This window comes from Olea europaea, chromosome 5, assembly GCF_002742605.1.
Source record: "Olea europaea var. sylvestris chromosome 5, O_europaea_v1, whole genome shotgun sequence".
Classification (NCBI taxonomy): domain Eukaryota; kingdom Viridiplantae; phylum Streptophyta; class Magnoliopsida; order Lamiales; family Oleaceae; genus Olea; species Olea europaea.
Window position 1 is genome coordinate 14,950,841 of NC_036241.1, and position 13,417 is coordinate 14,964,257.

General features: G+C 34.6%; 2 protein-coding genes across 5 annotated transcripts; both read left to right on the plus strand.

Moving 5' to 3' along the window:
* The first annotated feature begins 1,419 nt into the window (after positions 1–1,419).
* Positions 1,420–5,640, plus strand: LOC111394794 (60S ribosomal protein L3-2). Of its 2 annotated transcripts, none has more exons than XM_023020778.1 (6): positions 1,420–1,464; positions 2,402–2,492; positions 3,221–3,331; positions 3,874–4,178; positions 4,388–4,797; positions 5,129–5,640. In XM_023020778.1, exons 2-6 carry the CDS (start codon positions 2,408–2,410, stop codon positions 5,385–5,387), a joined length of 1,170 nt encoding a protein of 389 aa, XP_022876546.1. In that variant the 5' UTR covers positions 1,420–1,464; positions 2,402–2,407; the 3' UTR covers positions 5,388–5,640. The 2 variants fall into 2 exon arrangements, with proteins under 2 accessions (XP_022876546.1, XP_022876545.1); XM_023020777.1 differs by having other exon boundaries at positions 1,447–1,464; positions 2,396–2,492.
* A 5,940-nt stretch (positions 5,641–11,580) lies between these two features.
* Positions 11,581–13,380, plus strand: LOC111394795. 3 transcript variants are annotated; one of them, XM_023020780.1, is made up of 3 exons: positions 11,581–11,699; positions 12,298–12,817; positions 13,025–13,380. In XM_023020780.1, the coding sequence occupies exons 2-3, from the start codon at positions 12,527–12,529 to the stop codon at positions 13,160–13,162; spliced, it is 429 nt and encodes a 142-aa protein (XP_022876548.1). In that variant the 5' UTR covers positions 11,581–11,699; positions 12,298–12,526; the 3' UTR covers positions 13,163–13,380. The 3 variants fall into 3 exon arrangements, with proteins under 3 accessions (XP_022876548.1, XP_022876549.1, XP_022876547.1); XM_023020781.1 differs by having other exon boundaries at positions 13,028–13,380; XM_023020779.1 differs by lacking the exon at positions 11,581–11,699 and adding an exon at positions 11,706–11,938 and having other exon boundaries at positions 13,025–13,344.
* Positions 13,381–13,417: the final 37 nt, after the last annotated feature.

Sequence of the window (13,417 nt, forward strand, 5' to 3'; positions counted from 1 at the left end):
GAATATCCATATATACAAAGCAATGCTAGAAGCAAAAGTTAAATGTTGACCTTGGTGAAATATTTCTCCTATAGCCTTGCTTAAGTCTATTCGGGTTTTGTTTGCAACAGTTGCATATCATGACTATAGGTTAAGAGAAGTCACTTGGAGCTGAAATCTTAGATTTGATGAAAAGTCAAAGTGTTTGATTTTATCAAATTTGAAAATGAATTGTGTGTTTACAAGAAGATAGTGGGAGCATTTTTTTCCCAAAACGACATCCCTATGTTTCAATCGTTGAAATAATGGTTGTTAAAGGATTTATTCATAAACGATATGGGATAAGCAACTTGATCTATAGAGGTAGATCTAGAAGATTGCTTAACTCATCCCAATTTACATAGATGAAATCTTGAGAAGATTTCATATGGAGAAACTGGTTTACTCTTAAGCGGCATGTTGGAAAAGTTCCAAACGTGAAGCAAACATTGATTCAATAGTAGAAACCTAATATATGGATACTTCAGAAGTAGCAAAGAGTTGCAATATGGATCATGATATTCATAAATGAACTTGGAGTAGTTCCTGATATTGTTGATTACATACAATAGTATTGTGATAACAATAGAGCCATTGCGAAAGCAAAGGAACTAAGGTCTCATCAATGATCCAAACATGTATTAAAACGGTATAATCTCATCAGAGAGATAATACATAGAAATGACGTAAAGAGAAGAGCAAATTTCCACATTTAATAATATTGCAGATCCACTGACAAAGAGTTGTCGTAGTATAAACATGATCGTCATGTAGACTTATGATATTTGATACATAAGTGATTGGATCTAGTGCAAGTGGGAGTTTGTAAGTATTATGCCCTAGGTCCAATCAACTTTGGACATAATTGTGGACCACTTTTTAAGGCAGAAAGACCTTTTTGCACCTTAACATTTAATTCGTTCTTCATGAATGTTGGACATTTTTGGTATTTAATTTTGATACAGTAAAAAATTGCGACCAAAATGGGACTTAGTAATGGGAGAAAAATTGCTGAAAATGAGAGAAAAATCTCTCCCAGACAAGGGCTAAACTTTTAATTTTTATTGAACATATTTAAAAATAAAAATTAAATGAAAAAAATAGGTAAAATGAAGATATTTTGATTCCGAACTTGCTATCTCCTGAAAATCTTCAAAGGCCCCATCCTTAGCCATCCGAGTTAACAATGCACGGCATATTGGGCTGCATCCCTGTTTTGATCTGGCCTGAAAGTGAAATTCGGCCCAAATCACTTTTCGTATCCAAGTTTTGAAAATGCCCATATATAAACACTTGGACGTAGAAGCCCAACAATTAGAGGCCCAATTACGGCCGCGAAAACCACACCACCAAAACCCTAGCCGTCCATTTATCACTGTGCTCATTTATATAAATTCCTCAAATTTCTAGGTTTCTCAATCAGGCTTATTGCTGTGCGGCTCTGAGGTAATTCAATTTTCTCTCGAATTCTGTTTAATTAGAAAATTAAACATTGTAATTTATACTTTGATTTTAATGTGGTTCAGTGATAATCTGTATCTGGATTCTGATTATTGCATGTTTAAGTGACACTTCAGATGTGAGAGTTTTCTCAAATCCTTTTCGTAGTTAAATTTGATTTTGGGTAATTTTCTATTGCATTATGAGGTATTTTTGGATGTATATGTAGTTTTGAATGATTATGTTATGGCTCTGTTGGACATGTTTGGATGGTTCCATTTCCTTTTGATGATTGAAACGCGCTCCCTAAAGTAAAAGGACTGAGAAATCAAGGCTGGAGTCTCGGAAAGGCTCTCTTTGCCAACACCATATTTGTGTTTGGGAAGAAATACCATTGAGCCCGAGAATTGGCATAGTAAATCAATGTCATAGGCCTTTGGTTTGGGAGCAGCATTTCTATTCGTCTAGTAGGATCTGGATGTAATCTAACATGTTCTTCTAGTCATGGCGATAGCTCGATTTGCTGTTTCGGTTTCTTTAATGTTTTCCTTAGCTGTACCTGCTTTTGAGTCTTAAACAATGTAAAATCTTTTTAACATGACCATTGGCTGTTTCAGAAAATCGGATCTGAAATATGGTGATTTTGTTTTCTTGAACATACAATTTTTAATCACTTTTTCATTTATATTAGTCACTATTAGGTACCGTTGTTATTTTCATGGAGGTATTAAAGCAACTTTTTTGTAAGGTTTCTGATCTCTAGATTCATATGTAATTGACTTATCATTGAAAACTCACATGGCAAACTATTGTGGAAAACTTTGCTTCTTTGTTTTTTCTAGAAGCATGCTATTTCTTGTTTTGACCTGTACTTACTCTATGGCATGTCATATTATTGTAGAGTTAAATTAGTCCACGAGTTTTACTGTATTATTAGAAGCAGGGAACAATGTCGCACCGCAAGTTTGAGCACCCAAGACATGGCTCTTTGGGATTTCTCCCAAGAAAAAGAGCATCTCGTCAAAGAGGAAAAGGTCTTGTGCTATATTCCCATCTTTTAATATCTTATTTTGCTTGTCTTCTTTCATATCTTCAATGCATTTGTTTATTTTTTCTTTGCACATGATTTAAAAGCAATTTTCATTACCCTTCTCTGGTGGTTACAAATATTGTTGTCTTTTACTGAAATTTGTTTATAGATGTTGTAAATGTTCAAAAGTTCATGTGTTGACTGAGTTATAGAACTCAATAAACTTTGTAAAAGTCAATAAGACATTGTGTGAAAAAGTTTCCATTTGATGATGAATTACTTTGTGAGCTTTTGGTTTAAGCGTGTACTGTTTTCTTGTAAAGCCTATCATAGGTTTATTACTTTAGTGGTTAATTTTGTGTTGGGTTTCTTTGTGTTTCTGCTGGTATAATGCATTACTAGATTTTCGCAATATTTAGAGTTATCTTCTTAAAGGCACTTTATTCAAGGAACTCTTACACCTATGGATTATTTATTTAGATGCTCAAAAGATTTGAGCTAGTGGGAAAGGCCTGAATCAAATGGACGCTTTTATTTTGTTGCCTTGTCTGTGATATAGTTGATTAATTATGTGGTAGTGCGATGGTTTGACTTTATTCATTCTTGAGTTGTTGATAACATTGTCAACTTGCTTATAGTACAATCTCTTGGCCTTTCCCAAAGATGATCCAACGGTATGTTAGCATGTTAGCATACTGTTATTGATTTATATCTGCATTTGTATATCTGCAGTGAAGGCCTTTCCCAAAGATGATCCAACAAAGCAATGCACGTTGACAGCTTTCCTTGGATACAAAGCTGGGATGACTCATATTGTGCGAGAAGTTGAAAAACCTGGGTCAAGTGAGTTCTCTTTCTTACTTTGCCTGTAAGATTGCAGTAGAAGTTAAATTTAGACCATGTTTAAGCCCCATTTTTCTCATTCTTTTCCATTATTTTTTCTACAGTACTTATTTTCAACCACACATTTTTCATTAAAATAATATTATACACAAGTCAAAAAATTTCCTTCTTTTTTAACCATATATTTCCCATCAATTTACTATTCCATAATACATTATAAGAAATTAATGGGGCTCAATTAGGGCATTAATATTCTAATTGCACTCTGCTTAATGTAGGAGTAGATGATGATTGTAATTGTTTGGATAGTTAACATTTATGAACGGGACCTTGATTAAAGTTGGGTACAAAATTAAGTTCTTTTGTGAGTTTGTATACATGCAATATAATTGTTTTATTTTTTTGCGTCTGCCACTTGACTGCTCTTTCCCTATTATTATTGCATATGTTACTCAACTCTTTTCCATATTAGTAATTCATTTGTTTTTTTGCATTTTGTTCTCATGCGAGTCATTTTGTAATCATGACTGTTATTTGTCCAGAGCTCCACAAGAAGGAAACATGTGAGGCTGTAACTGTTATAGAAACACCACCTATGGTTGTTGTTGGAGTTGTTGGGTATGTCAAAACACCACGCGGCCTCCGTTGTCTGAATACTGTTTGGGCTCAACATCTGAGTGAGGAGCTCAAGAGGAGATTCTACAAAAACTGGTGCAAGTCTAAAAAGAAGGCTTTTACCAAGTACTCTAAGAAGTTTGAAACCGAAGAAGGGAAGAAGGATATTACTGCTCAGTTGGAGAAACTGAAGAAGTACTGCTCTGTCATTAGGGTTTTGGCTCATACACAGGTACCCGCTTAGCACTTATTTGAAGCATATTCCCTTCAGCAATCAGTGGTTGTGCTGTCATGAAATCCTGCTAATAGGACTGTGTTATTTTGTGTCATTTAGATTTAGTCTTATACTTTGGGGGTGTCTTGTCTGGCACAATCTAACTAATATAACTTTTACTGACCTTCATCTCTATATTTATTTGTTGATGTTTTGTGGGTTTACAGATTCGTAAGATGAAAGGACTTAAGCAAAAGAAAGCCCACCTCATGGAGATTCAGGTGAATGGAGGAGATGTTGCAAAGAAGGTTGATTATGCTTATAGCCTTTTCGAAAAACAGATACCTGTTGATGCTGTTTTCCAGAAAGACGAGATGATTGACATTATTGGGGTGACCAAGGGTAAGGGATATGAAGGTGTGGTGACCCGATGGGGTGTTACCCGCCTGCCTCGCAAAACTCACCGTGGTCTTCGTAAGGTTGCATGTATTGGTGCCTGGCATCCAGCTAGGGTTTCATTCACTGTTGCCAGGGCTGGGCAAAATGGTTACCATCATAGGACAGAAATGAACAAGAAGATTTACAAGCTGGGGAAGACTGCTCAGGAGTCTCATTCTGCCATGACGGAGTTTGACAGGTCATTAAATATCTTTTACTTTTGACATTTCTCATCAATCACATTCTTCGTTCCGCTAAATACTAGAATTGTTGAAACTGGATAAATCATTCACTAAAAACTGTGCATCAAGCCTGTTGCATCGTAGTTTTGTTTACAAGAATTCCTTCAGATTTTTCTCTCGCTTTGAATTTTTTATTCATCCATGCAGTTGTGCATACTCGCTTATTATAGTTTTATTTCCTTAAAGGCAGGCCTGGTCTCAGTGGGATCTCAGTATTATCCTTTTTTGTCATATTATATTTATTAATTTTCTATATCGTCATTTCTAAAAATCCTTTTTGTTGACCAGGACTGAGAAAGACATTAATCCGATGGGGGGATTTCCGCATTATGGTATTGTGAAAGATGATTATCTGATGATAAAAGGCTGCTGTGTGGGACCGAAGAAGCGGGTTGTAACTTTGAGGCAGTCGTTGCTGAACCAAACATCGAGGTTGGCATTGGAGGATATCAAACTCAAATTCATCGATACATCCTCCAAATTTGGCCATGGACGATTCCAGACAACAGAAGAAAAGGCCAAATTCTATGGTCGACTTAAAGCTTAAGAAAATAAGCATATTGAGGAGAACTTCAAGCTTTCAAGATTTGAGAGGATTTGTTCCCCTCCTATTTCCCCTTTTCAAGTTTATCTTTGCTGAATAGTATCTAATTGCGGCATGCTTTGTTGTTGGAAGTCTAATTTTGATTATGGCAATGGATTCTATTATTCATTTTCTATTTTCAATGTTTTTGACCTTTATGCCGAATGTATTATGAACATTTTCGATTTTGACAAAGCATGCTCGTGTCTTTCGTTTTTGTTGCTGATTTACCGATTAGTGTCATAAACAACGTGGATGATTTGAATGGATTATTGACAATCTTGTTTTTGTACTGTCAAGATTGCCGTCAGTTGGAAAATAGCTTCTGACAACTATTATTAGAAAATAAGCTTAGTATTTGGTTTTTGTTTAATGGTGGGTGTATATGTTGATTCCATCCAGGGTTTTAATTATTTAACTTTTAAGATCAATGATAACTTATTCACAAATTAATTGATGCGTTATAAACTTAGTGTTTGGTATAAGTTAAGCAATGCTTATGCTTGATAGATTATTTCTCTTATAAAATATATTAGTTAGTATATGTAAGTCTTGCTTTCTTTCATACAGAGCTGATCCTTTTCATAGTGAAGATTTGAATTTTAGTGACTGTATTTGATTACCATCCATTGTATCCTTAATTTTCCCAAAAATATCATGAAATTGCAAGTTAGACTAAAGGAGTAAAAGGGTTGGTGGTTCTAAAACTTTTGTTGAGAGGCTCTGCATGACCTGCAATTCTTGGTGGGTTTTCGAATCTCTTCGAAGAAAAAAAGTTGCTTAGAAGACCTGTGTGGGTTGGCCCGCCTCTCTAGACATACTAGACTGCGAATAACTATTTGATTACCATCCATTGTATCCTTAATTTTCCCAAAAATATCATGAAATTGCAAGTTAGACTAAAGGAGTAAAAGGGTTGGTGGTTCTAAAACTTTTGTTGAGAGGCTCTGCATGACCTGCAATTCTTGGTGGGTTTTCGAATCTCTTCGAAGAAAAAAAGTTGCTTAGAAGACCTGTGTGGGTTGGCCCGCCTCTCTAGACATACTAGACTGCGAATAACATTTCACAACATTAAGAAAGAAAGAAAGAGAATATTGAAACAGTATGTAACTAATAGTCGAGTCTACCTCGTAAATCGAGTCATATATGGTAGGTAGTGTGACCACATGCCTTACTTTAGGCATTAGTCTCAGATCAAAGCTTAAAAATAATGCAGTAACCATTACTTACTGTCAGCAAAAAGATAATGCAAATTTTTGTAGCATGCTTGAATGTCAATGGGCACATATAGGTCCACGTGACTGTGAGGACCACAAAAGCACTTAAGCCATAAAAACCGGCTGGCCTGCAATTAATTACTATTTTTACTGCTGAAAAATTCATGTTAAAGTCTTTGGCAAGTTTTTTATGCTGCCAACGTTACCTCAACTGTATGATAAATAATGATTTAACCTTGCTTACTAACTGTAACTCAGGCGGACGCCGAAAGCTGCAACATAAATTCGTAGTACGATTTCATAGATCGAGTGTCAAGTTTGTTTTGATCTTATCTGTTCCATTTCATACAGAAAATTATGTTTGGCATGGACTTGTATTGACGTATTAATATGAAATGTAGGATAAGTAAGAGAGACACAAAGCTTTACCTCAAGAATGGGTTGATAAACATTGAGCCATATCATATAAATGTTTATATTGTTTCAAAAACAAAATTTAAATATCATATAAATAATTAAATTTATTTATTTAAATTATGTTTTGAAACAATATATAATCTACGGAATGTAGAAGAGTATATTCAATAAATGGAACCCACATGGGGAGAGATTCTAGGCATGAGAAGACTTGGACTGAGTGTGTATAAAGTAGAAAAAGGGAAAGCTTCCAACTTGATAATAAAAAGCAAATTATAGGGTTTTCAAAAGGACCAGTAATCCTCTTTTTTCAACTATTAATTCCTGAAAAACATGTTAATTATCGTCAGTAGCAAGTAACTAAAACTCAAAAACTTAATCGCTTCAATCGAGGGAAGAAAATATGGGGAAAAAAGTATCTAATGGTATTAGAACAAGTAAAGGTATTAATCGCCACTCACTTATAAAAATTGTGCATGAGAACAAATAAATTGGGCATCCATGCTTGTGATGAAACGTATCGATAGGAAAATTTAAGTAAATATTCTTATACTCTTAAACTAGATGATTTAACAATAATAAAGTACTTCCATGACTAATAAAAATGGTGCAATTCATAAGTTTCAGTAAAAGCTGTCTTTTTAATGTTATGAACATGTAGCATGGAAAGCTAGCTCTTGCTGAGGAATTTAGTATGGCATAAAGCTAAATCTGGAAGAGTTTGTTTAGAACTCTGTGAACAATGAACATGCTAGAAAAGTAAGTTTACTGGAGATGAAATTGCTTTCATTTGGAAAAAAGAAAGAAAAAGAAAAGCAAACATCTTTTTCAACATTTTGCTCAATACAGTCATCTTATCATGGGACCCTTCTCCTTTAAAAATTGTCTCATATGAAAAAACAATTTCTTTTCTTGAGGTGACTTCAATATAAATTAAAAGACATACATAGTTATGTTTATTCAAGAATCAAGATATCAAGAATGAAATTTTGTGGGCTCTGTATGTTTCAATTTACCATAATCATGTCACCATGAAAAAGGGGCATTGATTTCTTTATCCTATTTCTATAGCTTTCAATGGAAGTAATCAATGTACATAAAAGTTTTGTTGTTCAAATTTACCTAATGAAAATTTCATTAGAATACCATCAGGAATCACCTTGGTACGTAATATGTGAACACGATAGGGTAGTTTGTCTAGTATTATTAAGTTCACATTACCCAACAAACCAATAAAAATGTACCATTTTCTTGAATTTCTACATTTTTTCCCCTCTTTTGTGTTCTCATAATCACAAAGCAAAACATGCATGTGGTGCACATGGGGTGTAAATGATTAAAATGATATATGAGGTATAGGTTTTGAAAAGCATTCAAATCTTTCAAAGACATGGTGATTGTCTCATTGAAAAAGATCCCCATCTCATTGAAGATAAAGGGAAAAAGTTCCCTTCCTTCCTCTCTTGATGCTATCTTTTCTTACCTTTCATAGTTTAAAAATTATAGTTGCATTTTTTTGAAGGTTCCTAGGTTCATTGTGAAAAGCTTGGATACCACTTGAAGGTTCTATATAGACAATTTATTTTGATCCAATGTGAGGAATTATACAATTAAAAGTAGCAAGTCACTTTTAATTGATTTTAGATGGTTAATCACATAAGTCTAATTATCCTACATTGAATTACCACAAATATCAATAAAGCAATAAATAACAAAAGAATTGTTGATAGAGAAAACCCAATTGGGTAAAAACTCCGGGACCAAGCCAATAACCTCCACTATAGACAATAATGAACTCACAATACGATCATGCCTAGAAACTCCACTAGACTCGTTGATCTAATTCCTGCAATCTCCAAGACCCGTTGGAACGTGTTTCACTCACACTCATTCCTGATCTTCTAGAATTGTCTATCTCATGTAAATCACCACTAACACCTCGTTCTTTATTCTTCATGTGCTTCTGGTCCAACCTCTCTCAATTCTTCAACAATCTTTGAAAATTATTGAGAAAGTACCTTCCTATATGTATGTAGAAAGTAGATGTTTTGAATTCTATGAATTTGATGTTTTTCCCAAAGTTGTGGTTGTTTCTTGTATGCTTTCTCCATAATATCATTCAAATATTCAAAAACCTACTCTAGCCTTTAAATTTATCATTTTATTCTTGAATTCGTACAATCACAACTTTTGGAAAAACATTAAATTCCTAGAATCCAAAACACTCACTTCCTACATAAATACAGGAAGATACTTTCTCAATAACTTTCAGAAGTTGTTGAAGAATTGAGGGAAATTGGACCAGAAGCACTGGAAGAATACAAAAACGAGGCGTTCTTGGTGATCCACAGGAGATGGACAATTCCAAAAGATCGAGAACATGCATGGGTGAAGCATGTTCTAGTGAGTTTTGAAAATTGCAGAAATCAAATCAGCAAGTCTAGTGGAGTTTCTAGGCCGGATTGTAATGTAAATTCATTATTGTCTATAGTGAAAGTTACCGGCTTGGTCCCAAAGTTTTTACTCACTTGGATTTTCTTCGTCAACAATTCTTGTGTTATTTACTACTTTATTGATATTGTGACAATTCAACGTAGGATAATTTTACTGTGTGATTAACTATCTAGAAACAATTAAAAAGTAACTTATTGCTTTTAATTGTATAATTCCGCACGTTGGGTCAAAATAAATTGGCTATATAGAACCTTCAAGTGGTATCGTAGCTTTTCAAATTAGCTGTCTCATGTTTGTTTGTATTATTCACCAAGTTCATAAGGGCCCTTTCATAAGGCCTAGCTCTAGGGCTGTGGGACAGGCACCTACCCCTTAATTGTCTTGTGTTGAGGCTGGCCTAGCTCGATTTCTTTAAGTCTGCTAGTAGAACAACATGTGACACGACAATTATCTTGTTTTTATTTGTTATCTATTATCATGACGAGTCACGTCTGTGTTGCAGTGATCTACATCGCCTCCTTTTCTTAGCTCTACACACTACTTTTTTCTTTTACTTGAATAATGGGGTGTTGAGATAGTGCAAATCTGTAACACATCCAACATTTATTCTCTCTTTTTGAAATCCTCTACACTTGTACTGCATAATGTGATTTGATTCCACACCTGCTCAATCATAGTGCACCATTATAAACTTAAATGTTACTTGCTGCAGCCTTTATTCTTTATTCTTTAACAATTTATTGACAGCTATCTTTATCTTATTGGTTATTATGTGATATGTTACCAACTCTTGAATGATGAATCCATTTGTAATGAAAGTTTCTTGAGAATTTCATCTGTCATTATATTGCTTTAGGAATTCTCAACAACGTTTCCAAATTTTTACATTTTTGGTTAAGAAATGGAACAAATTTAATGCTACAGACTCTCATAAAGGGAACGACGTGCACTTTTATGTCAATGACGAGAGAATTAAAGGATTTTTTTGGAACTGCGAGAATTAAAGATACAAGAAAAGAAAGGAAGGAATGAAATAATTGAAATCCCATCAAATTTGTTTGGCTGTGTTTAATTTCAAAAGTTTCTAACCGCAAACATCTGTCAATTCTATCTATTCAGTAATGCAACTAGGCTGGCCTGATTAGGTTTAGCAAAGATGCATTCTTATGGCTAACTTTGGGGTGTAAAAATATGCACTGTCGCCTCGACTCGTGATGGGTTGTGTTGTGTTGTGTCGTGTGACGGCCTAACTCTACAGTCAAATCATGCCACAGTCGACCGTAGAGGTCCATGATCCTCATGGATCACTCAGATATGTACTTAAACAAAAATTAAGAATAAAATGTAGGCAAAAATATTAAATTGCTAAGTTCGTATGCCTTGCCTGGAAAGAGCCAACAGGTCACGCTAATGGGAGGTGTCGACCCATATAATTTTAGGCATGCCGGATACTGAGCCATGCCACCTCAAAATCTTCTGACACAACTTAGTTTACACTTCTAGACTAATTGTATTCAATCATGCTCGGTGTACAAAATTATTTGCCCACTTCCTTGACTATCATTGAATTGTGTAAAGAATGGTTAATTTTTACACCCAATCATTTGCTACAAACAATGCATCCGTCAAGTAGGTACAAAAAAAATTCTGTACAAATGGTATTTTCAATATTGATTTTGCCAAGCAGCCTCAAAATCGTAGAGCCACGGTCTGATTTACACGTCTAGGCCTACAGACTACGCCCCCATTTGGCCCCCTTTCTCTTTCAATTTTTTCTTTTCACTCTTGCTTTCAACCACATAATTTTTCATAAAATAATGTTACGTGTAAACCGAATACTTTTCCTTTTTTTTCAATCACAGATTCTCCAACAAAATGCTATTCAAAACATTAAAATTTGAAAGAAAGGGGGCCAAACCGAGGCTACAGTGTTTCAAAATCGAAAGCTTCTAACAAGCCTCAAAGAACCCTCTTTCGCTTCACCCGACATGATGGCCCATGTTTACAATTTCTTTTTAAGTTTGCTTCTCCAGGCAAGGTACAGTACTCATTAAGTTAGGCATCAGGATTAGTACCACCCATAAAAAGGTTTTTCAACTGAGATTATCATATATACTCTCCATCTTTCTCTTTACATTTTCTATTCTCTATAAAGCTGTTATATAGCTAGAATTGAGCTGCATCTTAGGTAAGCCTTGGAGGACTAGGGCTGTGTCTTGTTCTTATATGATAGAAACCTTAAACAATATTTGGGATAATGGTTTCTCCTGTTTCTAAATATAAAAGGAAACTGTCTTGCAATTTGTTGTAAGAAAACCTAGGTTTATGCTTTTATATTGTATATCATTTTCTTGGTTCAATATCGACATATAAATGAAGGTTTTCTAAGAACCTCTGCAAGATTGTCCTGTACTAATTCTATTTCTGGTAATCATCTGTTATTTTCTTGGTTTTTTCCATTTTGCATCATTTGGTATCTATGTTTAGCATCAATTCAGAATATTTTATCATCAGAAGCATCATATAGGGAATGTTTGGACAGTAATATTGTCCTATGGATGATCTTACAGCGTGAGCCATTGGTCATTTCTCATTTGTAATGGCCATCCAAAGTCTCTTTTTGCTGATTATATCTGTTTCGAGTAAAAATTATATATTAGAACTATCAAGGATCATTTCCTCTTAATTATCTGTTTTCTTTTTGAAACTGAAATAGATTCTCTACTTGCATTAATTGTACTAATTCCTGAATCTTGACCATCTGAGAGATCTTGATCACTTTTCAGGGCATTGTATGAAAATGCTGAAAATAGCTTTTGATATCTCGTCTCGTAGATCAAGATCATTAAGTTCTGGAGCAGAATTGAAAGAGTAAAGATTTTTTCTTAAAACCCGAAATTGGTTGATTCGCCTCGGGGAAAGGCAGAGCCTCAGCTTGCAATAGAGTGTTCGTTGTTGGGACGGTGTCAAAATCAAAAGAATTTTCTTTCGAGAGATTTAAGCAGAAAAGTAGTTATGAGTGAGCTTAATTCTGGACGGCCGAAGCCATGGAACATCTACGGTAGTTCATATCCTAGTCCATCTCAAACAGAAGTTGACAGAGAAGGTCCATGGAATAGCTTTGGCACATCCATGAATGCAATTTCTTTTGGCTTTGTGGCTACAGCAATATTGATATCAATGTTTCTTATAATGGCTATATTTGAGCATCTGTTCAGGCCAAATGCATCTTTTTTGTCATCTCAAGACAACTCTACCGCCCACTTGGAATCACCACAAGTGCAGAAACTTGGAGATTCACACTCAGTAAGTCTCTGTTTTTCCATCTTACACTTCCCAGTTTAAGAAATAGATTTTTAGAATCTGATTTGCGAGTTTCTGTGCCTATATAAAAGAATAAAGCAAATACAGTCATAGTAATTATAAGTGAAAAGATTGAAACAGAAAATGCATGAGAAAATCCATTGAACAAAGAATTGGTATAGAAAATTTCTAATAGGCAAAAATTTGTAGCAGGTACAAGCATCATATGCATCAGATTTCTCAGTAGTAATGCCGGGACAGCAGTATCCTACCTTCATTGCACAACCTGCTCCTCTGCCTTGTCCAAGAGAAGGAGCTGTTTATTGGCCCTCCCATCAACATACATAGTTTCTACTTTAATTTTATTGGATCACTGCATTTGAAAAAAATGAAATTTTATCGTATGTATCTTCTTTAATTTGGTCCTATTCAGTGTATATTTTAGTTAAATTGATCTCCGACTGTATCCCACATTTTAGTTTTTTCAATTTAGTATTGTAGGCTTCTTGATAGAAGACGAAGATTGCTATAAAAAGAAATCAAATCTTAGCATGTTTTGGCGTTCACTTATTTCTTTTCATTGAATGTACAAAAAAAAAAAAA

What these genes read in the sequence shown, in the direction of transcription:
- LOC111394794 (XM_023020778.1), top strand. Translation starts at nt 2,408, where the DNA reads ATGTCGCACCGCAAGTTTGAGCACCCAAGACATGGCTCTTTGGGATTT. An exon ending in ATCTCGTCAAAGAGGAAAAG is followed by an intron (nt 2,493 to 3,220) that starts GTCTTGTGCTAT and finishes GTATATCTGCAG; the next exon opens with TGAAGGCCTTTCCCAAAGAT. An exon ending in GGGTTTTGGCTCATACACAG is followed by an intron (nt 4,179 to 4,387) that starts GTACCCGCTTAG and finishes GTGGGTTTACAG; the next exon opens with ATTCGTAAGATGAAAGGACT.
- LOC111394795 (XM_023020780.1), top strand. Translation starts at nt 12,527, where the DNA reads ATGAGTGAGCTTAATTCTGGACGGCCGAAGCCATGGAACATCTACGGT. An exon ending in AACTTGGAGATTCACACTCA is followed by an intron (nt 12,818 to 13,024) that starts GTAAGTCTCTGT and finishes AAAAATTTGTAG; the next exon opens with CAGGTACAAGCATCATATGC.